At 49.5% G+C, this 12,986-nt stretch overlaps 1 protein-coding gene across 2 annotated transcripts in view; it reads right to left on the bottom strand.

The window, feature by feature from the left end:
- Positions 1-7,266, bottom strand: part of dennd1b (DENN/MADD domain containing 1B) — a 393,500-nt gene extending 386,234 nt beyond the window's left edge. For both annotated transcript variants that reach the window (XM_038794858.1, XM_038794860.1), the window contains exon 1: positions 6,998-7,266. In XM_038794858.1, the coding sequence (XP_038650786.1) occupies positions 6,998-7,014 (17 nt within the window). In that variant the 5' untranslated portion in view covers positions 7,015-7,266. The remainder of the gene's footprint in view (positions 1-6,997) is intronic.
- Positions 7,267-12,986: the final 5,720 nt, after the last annotated feature.

Genomic DNA, 12,986 nt, shown 5'->3' with positions numbered 1-12,986 from the left:
ATATCGAACCACCCCACATGAGGTGACAGGGGTAGCTCCCACAGAACTCCTAATGGGTCGGAGACTTGGCACCCACCTTAGCATGGTTCTCCCGGACATTGGCGCAAAAGTACGCTGCACACAAGAACAGCAGGCACATGGTGTTTCTCGGCATCGGCCGATTCGGCAGTTTGCACCCGGTGACCCAGTGTTCGTTTGGAATTTTGCTGCTGGTGTAATCTTTCATCAAACGGGCCCTATCTCTTAGCAAGTGCAAGCCCAGGGTCGTCTCCAGCACAAGCATGTAGACAACGTTCGGTCCAGAAGACCATGCCTTCCAAAGATTCCCCGCCCCCGGAGCTCATTTCTACAGCCACAGAGACCAGACACAGTGGAAAGTATTCCTCACGATCTTCCTCTGGTGCCGCACTCGAAGCCTGCGCAGGTCGTTGCAGAACCATGTGGAGATAGAGACGCCGAGATGACGGAGGCAGCAGACTCCGAGATGGAGACACAGGACCCCTCAAAGGGGGAATTCTCAGGCCCACGGGCCGTGGATGTACAACCGTTACGCCGTTCATCACGGAAGCGCCGGTCTCCGTCTCGTTACATGCCACCCGACTCAGCGCCTCGTGCAAATGGTGTCCGGCCTGCGGCAAAACTAGTCCGACGCCCTCCTTCGCCAGGGTCTTCGGTGAATTCCTTGGATTTTTGGGAGGGGGGAGATGTTCTAACCTGCCTGCTTACCACTGGCTGGGGACTAATGGACTTCCAACATTCCTTTGGGAGTATGAGCTTCCCCAATGATGGGGGCGGAGAAATCATTAGCAGATTCCCTGCATAAATTAAGCTGGCCAGGTATAAGTCAGGGGTACGCGGCATAAGTCAGGAGTGCGATGGAATCACTCCCACTTGTGACCATGGAGTGATTGGTCACAAAGGGCTGTTCCTGTTCAAAGTCACAGAAAAGGGCCCTTTTTCCCCAGATCCGGGTGGAATTTTGCTGAAAAGGCATAGGTGAATGTTAGAGGAGTACTTTACCCCGGGATGGTATGTCTTCTGATCACCGGACCCAGCAGAAAACAGTGAGAGGTTTGGCTGGAAAGTTGAAACAGTCTTGTGCTTCACAGACAGTCTCTTCCAGCATGCAGGCGGGGGAGGGGCAAGCTGTGAGGCCCCAGATACAGGAACTGATTACTTTTATCAAGGAGGAATTCCATAAACCGAGGAAAGAAATGCATGAGGATCATGCAAAGGCCATTGCAGAATCAGTGGCACCCCTGAAGAGTACTTTGGAGCGGATGGAGAGGTGTTTGGAGGTGCACGGGTCACAGATTCGGGAAATTGAAGGAGTGACCTCGGACGACAGCAATCGTGTGGTGGCTCTGGAGGCAGAGGTGGGGCTCCTAGGAGACCTCTGTAAAACATTGAGGGCAAAGTTGGAGGAGCAGGAGAATGCCTCGAAGGCAGAACCTGTGAATAGTGGGCCTGCCTGAAGGAGTGGAAGGTGTGAGTGCCATGAGGTATGTTTCGAGGATGCTGGCGAGACTGGTGGCAGAAGGGGTGCTAGACAAGGCTCCTGAAGTGGACCATGCACCCCACTGGCTGGATATTCGGTTCAAACGGGACGAGGGTGGAGGTTTGACTCGGTTGTTGGCGGATGGAGGTTTTTGTGATCAGATGCGGTTGCCGATTAGGAATTATGTGGAGTTCAATCAGAATGGGGAGGTGTCGGCGGGCATTTTTTGGGAAACACGGAAGGCAGTGGTCCGGGGAGAAATCATCTCATTTACAGTTTGTGCGAATATGGAGAGGGCAGAACATGACCGTCCAGTGAACGAGATAGTGGGGGTGGACAGGGAATATTCAACAGTGCCCACCGTGGAGGGATTGGCGAGGAGGAAAAAGTTGCAGGGGCAATTTGACAGGCGGACAACGGGGAGGGCGGTAGGGCAACTGCGTAGGGCAAGAGGGGTGCAATACGAGTATGGGGAGAAGGCGAGCCGCATGCTGGCCACCAGCTGCGGAGGCAGGCTGCGTCCAGGGAAATATTGAAGATTGGGACTGGGGATGTGGTGTCAGAGCCAGGGAAGATAAGTGAGGCATTTAGAGAGTATTACTATGGACTTTATGAGGTAGACCCAGGAGGAGAGGAGGGGGACATGGGGTGGTTTCTGGACAAGCTGAAATTTTCCCAGATGGAGGAAGCATAGAGGCAGGCGTTGGAGGAGCCCCTGGGGCTGAGGGACGTGCTGGATAGTATCAGGGGTCTGAAGTCGGGGAAGGCCCCTGGGCCGGATGGTACGCGGCAGAATTTTATAAGGAATTTGCGGCGGACCTGGCACCACATCTGTTGGGGCGTTTAATGAAGCACTGGAGAAGGGGGAGTTGCCGGATACGATGAAGCAGGCAGCAATCACACTAATCCCAAAAAAAGGGAAAGGTCCGGTGGAATGTAGGTCGTATAGACCCATATCACTATTAAACACGGATGTGAAAGTATTGGCTAAATTGTTGGCGGGGAGGACGGAGGATTGTGTCCCGGGGGTGGTTGCAGAAGATCAAACAGGCTTCCTGAAGGGCAGGCAGCTCGCGAGTAATATAAGACGGCTGTTGAATGTGGTGATTAATCCGTCGAGAGATCTGGTACTGGAGGTGGTGGTGTCCATGGACGCGGAGAAAGCATTTCATCAGATGGAGTGGCGGTACTTGTTCGAAGGTTTGGGTTTCGGCCACGATTTGTGGTATGGGTGCAGTTGCTGTATGTGGCGCCAAGAGCGAGGGTGAGGACTAATGATATGAGCTCACGAAGCTTTGACTTACACAGGGGTATGAGGCAGGGGTGCCTGCTGTCGCTGCTGCTGTTTGCGCTGGCCATAGAGCCATTGGCGATGGCTCTCAGGGGGTCGGCAGAGTGGCAGGGGATAATGAGGGGACAAAGGGAGCATCGGGTGTTGCTCTATGCTGATTACCTCTTGCTGTATGTTTCGGATCCGTTGGAGAGTATGGGAAGGATTATGGGGCTGTTGGGGTGGTTTGGAGGGTTCTCGGGATACAAGCTGAATGTAGGGAAAAGTGAGGTATTCCCGGTGAATGAGCTGGCACAGTGGGCTAATTTAGGGGGGATGCCATTTACGGTAGCGAGGGATAGGTTTAGGTACTTGGGGATTCAGTTAGTGAGGGAATGGACGGGGCTCCATAAGTGGAACTTAAAGAAGTTGGTGGAGGAGGGCGAGGGAGTATCTTAAGAGGTGGGATACATTGCACTTAACGTTGGCGGGGAGGGTCCAAGTGGTGAAAATGAATATTCTGCTGAAGTTCTTGTTTATCTTTTTCAGGCTCTCCCGATCTTTATACCAAAGGCTTTTTTTCGGAAATTGGACACAATCATCTCTGACTTTGTATGGGCAGGGAAGGTGCCAAGGGTGGGGAGGGACCCTGCTACAGAGGCAGCAGGGGGGGTTGGCGTTGCCAAACTTGTTTCATTATTATTGGGTGGCAAATGTGGACAAGGTGCAGCGGTGGTGGAAGGAGAAGGGGTAGTAATCTTGTAAGGGGTCTAGTTTGAGGGCTATGGTGCTGGCAGCATTGCCAATGGCTCTGAGTAGGTATTCCGGGAGCCCAGTGGTGCAGTCCACGATGAAGATATGGAATCAGCTGAGAAGGCATTTTAGGATGGAAGGGATGGTGCTAACGCCGCTGTGCGAGAATCATGGGTTTGAGCCGGGGTGGATGGATAATTTATATAGGAGGTGGAGGGTAGTGGGGCTGGTCAAGGTGAGGGATTTGTATTTGGAGGAAGGGTGCACCAGTCTGGAGGAGCAAAGGGAGAGGGGCAGAGCTGCTGAGGGGTAGTGAGTTCCGGTATCTTCAGGTTAGGGACTTTGCATGAAAGGTCTGGAAGGGGTTCCCTAGATTGCTGGGATACACCCTGCTGGAGCGACTGCTGCTTCTGGATGTGGAAGGGGAGGGGAGAATTGGGGATATATATAGAAGAGGCTGGGGGGGGCAGGGCGGCGAACAGGTGGTGAAGATCAAGGAGAAATGGGAAGCAGAGTTGGGAATGGCAATCAATTGGGGAGTATGGAGTGAGGCACTGCGAAGGGTAAACAGGACCTCCTCTTGTGCAAGGATGAGCTTGATACAGTTTAAGGTGGTGTACAAGGTGCATATGACTCGGGCGAGAATGAGTGTGTTCTTTCAGGGGGTAGCAGATGAGTGTGAGAGGTGTGGGCGGGGGCCAGCAAATCATGCGCACATGTTTTGGGGTTGTGAAAAATTGGGAATATTCTTAGCGGGTGTGTTCGCGGTCTTAGCCAGGATAGTGGAGGAGGGAGTGGACCTGGACTCTTTGGTGGCGATATTTGAGTTTCAGAGAAGCCGAAGCTCATGGAGAGGAGGAAGGCCGATGTCTTGACCTTCGACTCTCTGATTGCACAGTGACAAATTTTGCTGGAGTGTCGGTTGGCATCGCCACCGGGGGTAGCAGCATGGTTGGGTGACCTGTCTGACTTCCTGCAGTTCGAGAAGATAAAGTATGAGTTAAGGGGCTCCGCAGGGGAGTTTGAGAAAAGGTGGGGGATGTTTGTGACCGTGTTTGAGGAGCTATTATCGCAGGGGGGGTTGAAAAAGGAGTAAGATCTGTATAGTTGATTGTTGGGAAGAATGTTTCCTGGGGTGTTTATTTGCTGTAACCTACTTTGATACAAGTTTGAATAAAATGCGTTTTTTTTTTTAAGTGTGAGGGAATACTTTCCACTTGCTTGCATGAGTGCAGCAGTGCATTCAAAAAAGCTCTGCGCCATCCAGGACACAGTTGCCCACTTGATTGACACCACATCCACCAATTTAAACATTCACTTCCTCCTCCACCACCGATAGTGTACACCACCTACAAGATGCACTGCAGCAACTCACCGAGGTTCCTTTGACACATTCTAAATCTGCGGCCTCTACTACCTAGAATGACAAGGGCAGCTGATGCATCAGAACCCCACCACCTGCAGGTTCCCCTCCAAATCACTCACCATCCTGGGTCAAAATCTGGGAAATCCCTCCTTAACAGCACGATGGGTGCACCTACACTTCATGGACTGCAGTAGTTCAAGAAGCAGGTCATCACCACCTTCTCCTTTGTCTACCACCTTTGTCTACAAAATTATGAGAGGTATGGACAGGCTGGATAGCAACAAGCTTTTTCCAAGGGTGGGGGTGTCAATTACAAGGGGTCATGATTTCAAGGTGAGAGGGGGAAAGTTTAAGGGAGATGTGCGTGGAAAGTCTTTTTACGCAGAGGGTGGTGGGTGCCTGGAACACTTTGCCAGCGGAGTTGGTAGAGGTGGGCACGATAGCATCATTTAAGATGCATCTGGACAGATATATGAATGGGCGGGGACCAGAGAGAAGTAGATCCTTGGAATATAGGCAACAGATTTAGATAAAGGATCTGGATCAGCGCAGGCTTGGAGGGCCGAAGGGCCTGTTCCTGTGCTTTGTTCTTACTTCTCAAGAGCAATTAGGGTCAGGCAATAAAAATACTGGCCGAGCCAGCGACACCCACATCATGTGAATTTTTTTTTACATCACATTTTGCCTTCAACCCTGCAAAATGGTAGACCAGGACACCACTGATAATCTGAGACAACCATTGATTTCAAGGTATGGATGAGCCCAGACTGAAAGGTGACCAACTCATTTCTGCTTCCATCATTATACAGATTACTGCACTCTGTTGAAAATGATTTCTAATAAAAGTGTTGAAAAAATAACTCTCCCAGCGTGAGGAAACACAATGTAGCAACCAACACCCCCTCCTTTCTTGTCAACCACAAAGAAACAACACCAAGTATAATTTCAGCACAGTCCACAAAATCCACATCATTTCCTGATCAGACTTGGCAGAAATTCGCTGGAAATTCATCTTTTCATTGCATGCTCTAGAATTTTAAAAGTGCATTTGTTGGTCATCACTTCCCTCACTTTATTAAGATGGTTCTGGTAGAGAATTTCCCCAGCAACACTCCAGGTTTCATTTAGCAAAGAGTGGCAGGGAGGTGTTGTCTGTGACATCTACTGTGACAAACATGGGTTGCTTGCCAATATTCTCTCCTTTTTGGAGATCACTGAACAGAGTTGAAAGAAGAGAACCAAATCTGTTGATTCTTGTGCCCACTCCTGTGGCACAGCACGTCGCTTAAGTGGATTCTGAATATGTGCATCCTGGGAGGAATGATGCCAAGATCATCAAGGCGAAGGATGGTAATTGCAGCTTCTGTTGAAAATTTCAGACTCTTGGTTTTGACCACAGTTGGCTCAAATACACCAGCTTGCTTGTTGGCCCTTGCTTTTCCATTTATTAAATCAAGACCAATCCGTTTGAGATTTTTGAACACACCATTTTAATAAATTCCAAATGCTCTAGTTTTTGTATTTTCACAATTTTTTGTTTTGTTTACCTGGTTACCCTGTTGACACACACTGCTTACACTATCCTCAGATATTTTTTTACTAGTTCAGACAGGGCCTTAACATAACTATCAAAACGTGGCATATTTTCAAACAGAATTAGGATACTTAATAATCACCTTGCTACTAATATTTGTCCCAGACGGGTGCTTCTTTTTTTTATGTAACTGACAAATAATAAGACAAAATGTAATCATAGAATCATAGATTTGTGTGAAATACAAGATAAAATTGCAAGTCTATAGAGGACTGAAGACTCTTTTTGTTTTGTGAACCAGATAGTGCTGATGTTCCGAGAGTACATCCTGGTTAAACATGAAACGTTCAGCCTTCACCGTCATCAAGCTGGTTTGGCAGACAGTATGCAGGCCTGAAGCCTCAAGACTTCAGCAGATGCAGAGGCACAGACGCTTTCTGCTCTACAACAAAAGCCAATGCTCCCGCCGATTGCAGCAAGCCCCCCCCAGTCCCGATCCAGCCCAGCCAGGTGTTCTTCCCTTTTGCGGGAGTCCCCAGCGCTCCATTCAACCCACCCAGCTCCCCATTCACTCACTTCAGTCTACAGTCCATGGTTACGGCATCTCGGTGCGGCTCCCTCCTCCTCCTCCTCCTCCTCCCCCCCGCCCCTGGCCCCGGCCGGTCTCTCCTCTGTCTGCCTGTGCCCGGGCCGCGGGGGAAGCCGGCGCAGACTGTTGTTGCGGCTAAGGGAGCAGCAGCAGCAGCTCCTGACTCTGCTTCGCTCACTCACTGAACCATGGTGCTGCTGTTACTGCTGCTGCTTCACCACCACATCGCAAACACAAGACAAACTAGGAAGTTAGGACTCACTGACAGAGAAGGTTGGCGACGTCACCTGACGAGTCCCACTACAGGAAGCTTTTTCAGAGTGAGTTCACTGAACTGATAGTGGATCGTGCTGGGGGGATGGAATGAATGAGTGGCATTGAATTTCATGGTAGTGCACATCAACATTAGTTTAGCTGGAGTGGGGGAATCACTTAAAATAAAACCAACAGGTGTGCAGTGTTCTGCATTGTTTGATTTTTTAAAAAATAAGTAATTATCTTCCTTTTTCCTTTGTCTGTTTCTGTCATCGACCCTCAACCTCTTCTCAGGGAAGTTTAAGTCGTGGGAGTGTAAGTAACTTGTTGCTCAGCTCCATGGCCTGTCATCCACCTCCGAAACCAAAGTAAGAAGGCAAACAACACCAGGTTAAAGTCCAACATATTTGTTTCAAACACTAGCTTTCGGAGCACTGCTCCTTCCTCAGGTGAATGAAGAGGTATATTCCAGAAACATATATTTCGACAAATTCAAAGATGCAAGACAATGCTTAGAATGCGAGCATTTGCAGGTAATTAAGTCTTTACAGATCCAGAGATAGGGGTAACCCCAGGTTAAAGAGGTGTGAATTGTCTCAAGCCAGGACAGTTGGTAGGATTTTGCAAGCCCAGGCCAGATGGTGGGGGATGAACGTAATGCGACATGAATCCCAGGTCCCGGTTGAGGCCGCACTCATGTGTGCAGAACTTGGCTATAAGTTTCTGCTCGGCGATTCTGTGCTGTCGCGTGTCCTGAAGGCCACCTTGGAGATCCTAAACCAAAGCCCTCCACCACCTCTCCCTTTCCCCAGCCTATTCCCAAAACCAAACAGCCAGAAATATTTGTCAAATAGCTGTTCTGATCAATATTAATGTGGAGGCATTTCCAGTAAATAATCACAATCGGATAAGTAACACACTCAAACCTGAATGACACCCCGAGGTAACTGAGAACTCTGCTTTCAATGCGATTCTGTTCCTACAGTTCTGAACAATGATTTGACACGTGAGTGTAGGCACATGGATTTCAGACAGTATGACGAATGTGAAATTGCCCATCCACTTGAATTGTGAGCATGAAGTTGAAGGGGAAGCAAGAGTGTGTTTTCCTAAATGTATGGCAACAGTACTTCCAGCTGAACAGCAGGAGCACAGAGTATTGGTGCTGACAGCGCTGGGAATGATATATTTTACATGATAAATGGTTGGTAAGCACTGGCCAAAGGGCATATTGATGCAGCATTAAAGCATATATGTATTGCACTGCAATGTTTCGAAGCTTAATGACTCGAGAGAGCCCTCAGATTTTGTCCGATCTTTGATCCCCCTGGAGTTGGCTCAAACTGCCGAGATCAGGGATGAGTTTAAGGAATCACAGACAAGCGCCACATTGCAGTACTATTTGGTACATTTAAATATCGGCCAGTGAGCTATCTAACAGAATGTTAAGATCACTATGTCAAGCAGCAGTTGAAAAAATTGCATAAGTTGTCCAAAAATACATTTATATCCTTGTGCCACACATTAATGAAACCAAAAAAAAACATAATCTACAGTTCTACAACTATTCATTTTGAAAGTATATGTCTATTCACCATTGCACCCCAGGACTGTGTATGGACACTGGTAACATTTCCCCATTCATACACAAATTTGCAATTTTCTTTGAATATAAAATACTCCAATGAAGATATGCTTCAGAAAAGGTGTGTGTTATTATTCAGGTGCCATCAATACTTTTCTCTCAAATTTCATTATTTTCCCTGTTCCTCAACTTTGTGCCTCATTTGATTTGAGGAGAAATTTCTTCACCCACAGAGTGATAAGCTTGTGGAATTCATTACCACAGAAAGCAGTTCAGGCCAGGTGGGGGGGGTGGGGTGGGGGGGGGGGGGGGGGGGGGGGGGGGCGGTGGGGGGGGGGGGGGGGGGGGCGGTGGGGGGGGGCGGTGGGGGGGCTGCAGGGCAGAAGTCCTTCAGCACAAGAGGTTTGCCAGGTGCCACCTTGAGAGAAGGTGGGACATGTAAGGGTGCGGGAGGCTTGGGGAATTGAAGGTCCCGGGGTGGAAGGTCTAACTCAGTGATCTTCAAAGTCGGAGGCGCGACTCATGGATGGATTGTGGGTGTGTGTCGGGAGTGTCGCGGAGGCGTCCGTCGCAGCGCTCCCGATTGCACAAATTTGCGCGCAGCAACCGGCTTTTAACTATGCCGTCTGCGAGCGGTCTTTTAACCATATTTTTTTTAATGTGGCCACACTGCGCACGCGTGCCCGCTCATGGGTGCGCATGCGCAGAGTTTTAGGCATGCGCATCGATGAACGGGAACGCATGCGAAGTGCGGCCACATTTTTTTAATATGGTAAAAAGGCCGCTCGCAGCTGGCATAGTTAAAAGCCAGCTGCTGCTCGCTTTGCCCGGTTCAGAAGTGCTCGGATCTTCTAAACAAAGCTAAGGCCGAGCTTCCCGCCCCCGGCGACTAGCACCATCGGACCCACCCGCAGAGATCCAGCGCCATGGCCTCCACCTCGGAACTCGCCTATATCGACAGCGCACTCATCCTGCACAACGAGAACCTTAGTTAGGCCACACTTGGAGTACAGTGTCAAAGTCTGGTCGCCACACTACCACAAGGATGTGGAGGCTTTAGAGAGGGTGCAGAAGATATTTACCAGAATGTTGCCTGGTATTGAGGGCATTAGCTACGAGGAGCGGTTGAATAAACTCGGTTTGTTCTCACTGGAACGACGGTTGAGGGGCGACCTGATGGAGGTCTACAAAATTATGAGGGGCATAGACAGAGTGGATAGTCAGAGGCTTTTTCCCAGGATAGAGGGGTCAATTACCAAGGGGCAAAGGTTTAAGGTGCGAGGGGCAAGGTTTTGAGGAGATGTACGAGGCAAGTTTTTTACACAGGGTAGTGGGTGCCTGGAACCCGCTGCCGGAGGAAGTGGTGAAAGCAGGGACGATAGTTACATTTAAGGAGCATCTTGACAAATACATGAATAGGATGGGAATAGAGGGATACGGACCCAGGAAGTGTAGAAGATTTTAGTTTAGATGGGCAGCATAGTCAGCACAGGCCTGGAGGGCCGAAGGGCCTGTTCCTGTGCTGTACTTTTCTTTGTTCTTTGATGACGAGATCACTGTCATCGAAGACAAACTCAATGCCCTGATTAAAACAGCTGGTGTGACTATTGATCCTTTCTGGCCTAGTCTGTTTGCCAAGGCATTGGCTAATATTGACGTCAATAGTCTGATCTGCAATGTTGGTGCTGGTCATCATGACCCAGCTGCTGCAGCAGTTGTTTCCACCACTGCCCCTGTTGCTGCTGAAGAGAAAAACGAAGATATGAAACATGAAGAATCTGAAGAGTCTGACAATGACATGGGCTTTGGCCTCTTTGATTAAACATGCCGTGCAACAACATTGTTACAATTTTCAGCTGCTGCTGAAGACCGCAAATTTGAGCAATTAGAGACGCAGAAGATTTTTAAAAAACATTCTATGTAATCTTCCTGCCTGAGGGAGGCAGAGAGCAGATCATGGTCCCCAATGTCGCGATTACCTGCTTTCGGAGGGATTGAGATTCCTCCATTTTGTCAGCAGCAAACAAGGTAAGAGAAAATGGTGGGTCACGAAGTTCGGCCGGTGTTAGTCACGAAGGTCAGCCAGCATGGGTAGTGAAGGTCGGCCGGTCTGGGTCACAAAGGTAGGCCGGCTTGGGTCCCGAAGGTTGGCCAATTGGTAAAAATTAGTCCCCGGAAAAAAATTCAGAAAACACTGGTCTGACTGATTGTTGATCTCTTCTCCTCTCCAATTCCTTCCAGGTGTAACAATATGGATGATGTTGGCGACCCCGCAGTGGAAGCCCCAGTGACAGTCCAGGCAGCCAGACGCTGAGAACGCAGCAGCAGGCTTGAAGTGGCACCCCATGTGCAGGGGGCTGCCGCACACCCTGCAGACCCAGCCGCCCATCTGGCCAGGGAGAAACCCACAGAGGAACGCCAGCGACGACCCAAACTGTACAGGCATTATTGGTCGTTCGAGGAGATATCAGACAGCATGTACCGCAGAGGCTCCGTCTCAACAAGGAGACGGTGCAGCACCTGTGTCATGTTCTTGTGGACTTGGTACCTAGTGGAAGAGGAGGATAAGATCACCACAGCCCTGAACATTTATGCCACTGGTTCATTCCAGGGCTCGAGCGTGAACCTGTGCAGCATGTCACAAGCTACAGCCCACAAATGCATCCATGAGGTCAGTAGCTGATTATATAAACTTTGAGCTGGACCTAGCCCATCACGATGCCCACGCAGCAGGATTCTCTGCCATCGCCGGGATACCCCAGATCCAGGCTGTAACAGAGGGCATGCATATCGCCTTGCGCTCATGTACCAGGGCATCAAGGAGCGCCCTTCATTAACAGGAATGGGTTCCACTCCCTGAATGTTCAACTCGTGTGCAACCACCACCTCCAGGTCATGCACATGTTGTAAGCTTCCCAGGGAGGGTGCATGACAGCTGCATCCTGGGATACTCAGTGATCCCCGGTGTTTTCGACGACAGGATGATGGGTTGGCTCTTGGGTGATAAGGGGCACCCGCTGAGGTCCTGGCTGATGATGCCAGCATGAAGGCCAGAGACTGAGGCGGAAACCCTAATGAGGTCCATATTTCCACCCGTGCTGTCTTTGAGAGGTGCATCGGACTGCTTTAAATTTGGTTCCGGTGCCTGGACCATTCTGGTGGTCCACTGCAAAATACTGCCAAGGGGGTCTCCCACTCTGTGGAGGTCTTCTGTGCCCTCCACAACCTGGCACAATAGCGGGGCAATGTGCTGGAAGAGGAGGAGGTGGGATATGCAGCCTCATCTGAGGAGGAAGACATGGAGCGTCCGGACCAGGAGGAGCTGGAGGACAAGCCCAAGAAGGACCTACAGGAGCAGTCGGCAGAAGGAGGACAGGCGGCGGCGGTGAGGGTCCACCACGCCTGGAGCATGAGGGATGCCCTCATACACACCCGCTTACCATAGGACGGGTCTTTGTCCGTCATCTCACCCCTATCCCTCCAACCCATTCCCCACTCCCTCCTTCATATTTCATTTTTTTCATGTTCGGGGTTTGTTTGTTATCGGTTTATAGTTCCCTTACTCTTTTCATCATTGTTGTTGGGTTTGATAATTGAACATTAATATGGCGTTGTAAATTTGATATGGTTTTACTTTCTAGTTGGGCGTCTCCCTGCTAATGAATAGGTCAGTTAACAGAATCGGAGATAGAGTTTTTCCTTGCAGCTCTTCGCAATTAGTTTGTAAGAATGTATAGTCAGTTGTGTTTTTTTAAATATTTTTTTATTCTCCTCCTTTTTCACATTTTCTCCCAAATTTACACCCACCGACAATAAAAAATAATCAGTAACAAATATGTCAATCCCCATATCAATAACAACGATCCCATCCTCCCACCAAATCCCAAACATTAGGCTGCATGTTCACACAAACAAATGGCAAAAAGGAATCAGGAATCACCCATAGTCACCATTAACACACACCGCCCCCCCCCTTCCCCCAACCCTCCCACCCACATACCTCCCCCCACTAATGTTCGACGTTATCCAGTTCTTGAAAGTGCACGATGAATAATGCCCATGAATTGTAGAACCCCCTCCATCCTTCCCCTCAGTTCAAACTTAACCTACTTAAGAGTCAAGAATTCCAACAGGTC

Source organism: Scyliorhinus canicula, chromosome 4 (genome assembly GCF_902713615.1).
Source record: "Scyliorhinus canicula chromosome 4, sScyCan1.1, whole genome shotgun sequence".
Classification (NCBI taxonomy): domain Eukaryota; kingdom Metazoa; phylum Chordata; class Chondrichthyes; order Carcharhiniformes; family Scyliorhinidae; genus Scyliorhinus; species Scyliorhinus canicula.
This window is presented reverse-complemented; position numbering and strand designations above follow the sequence as displayed.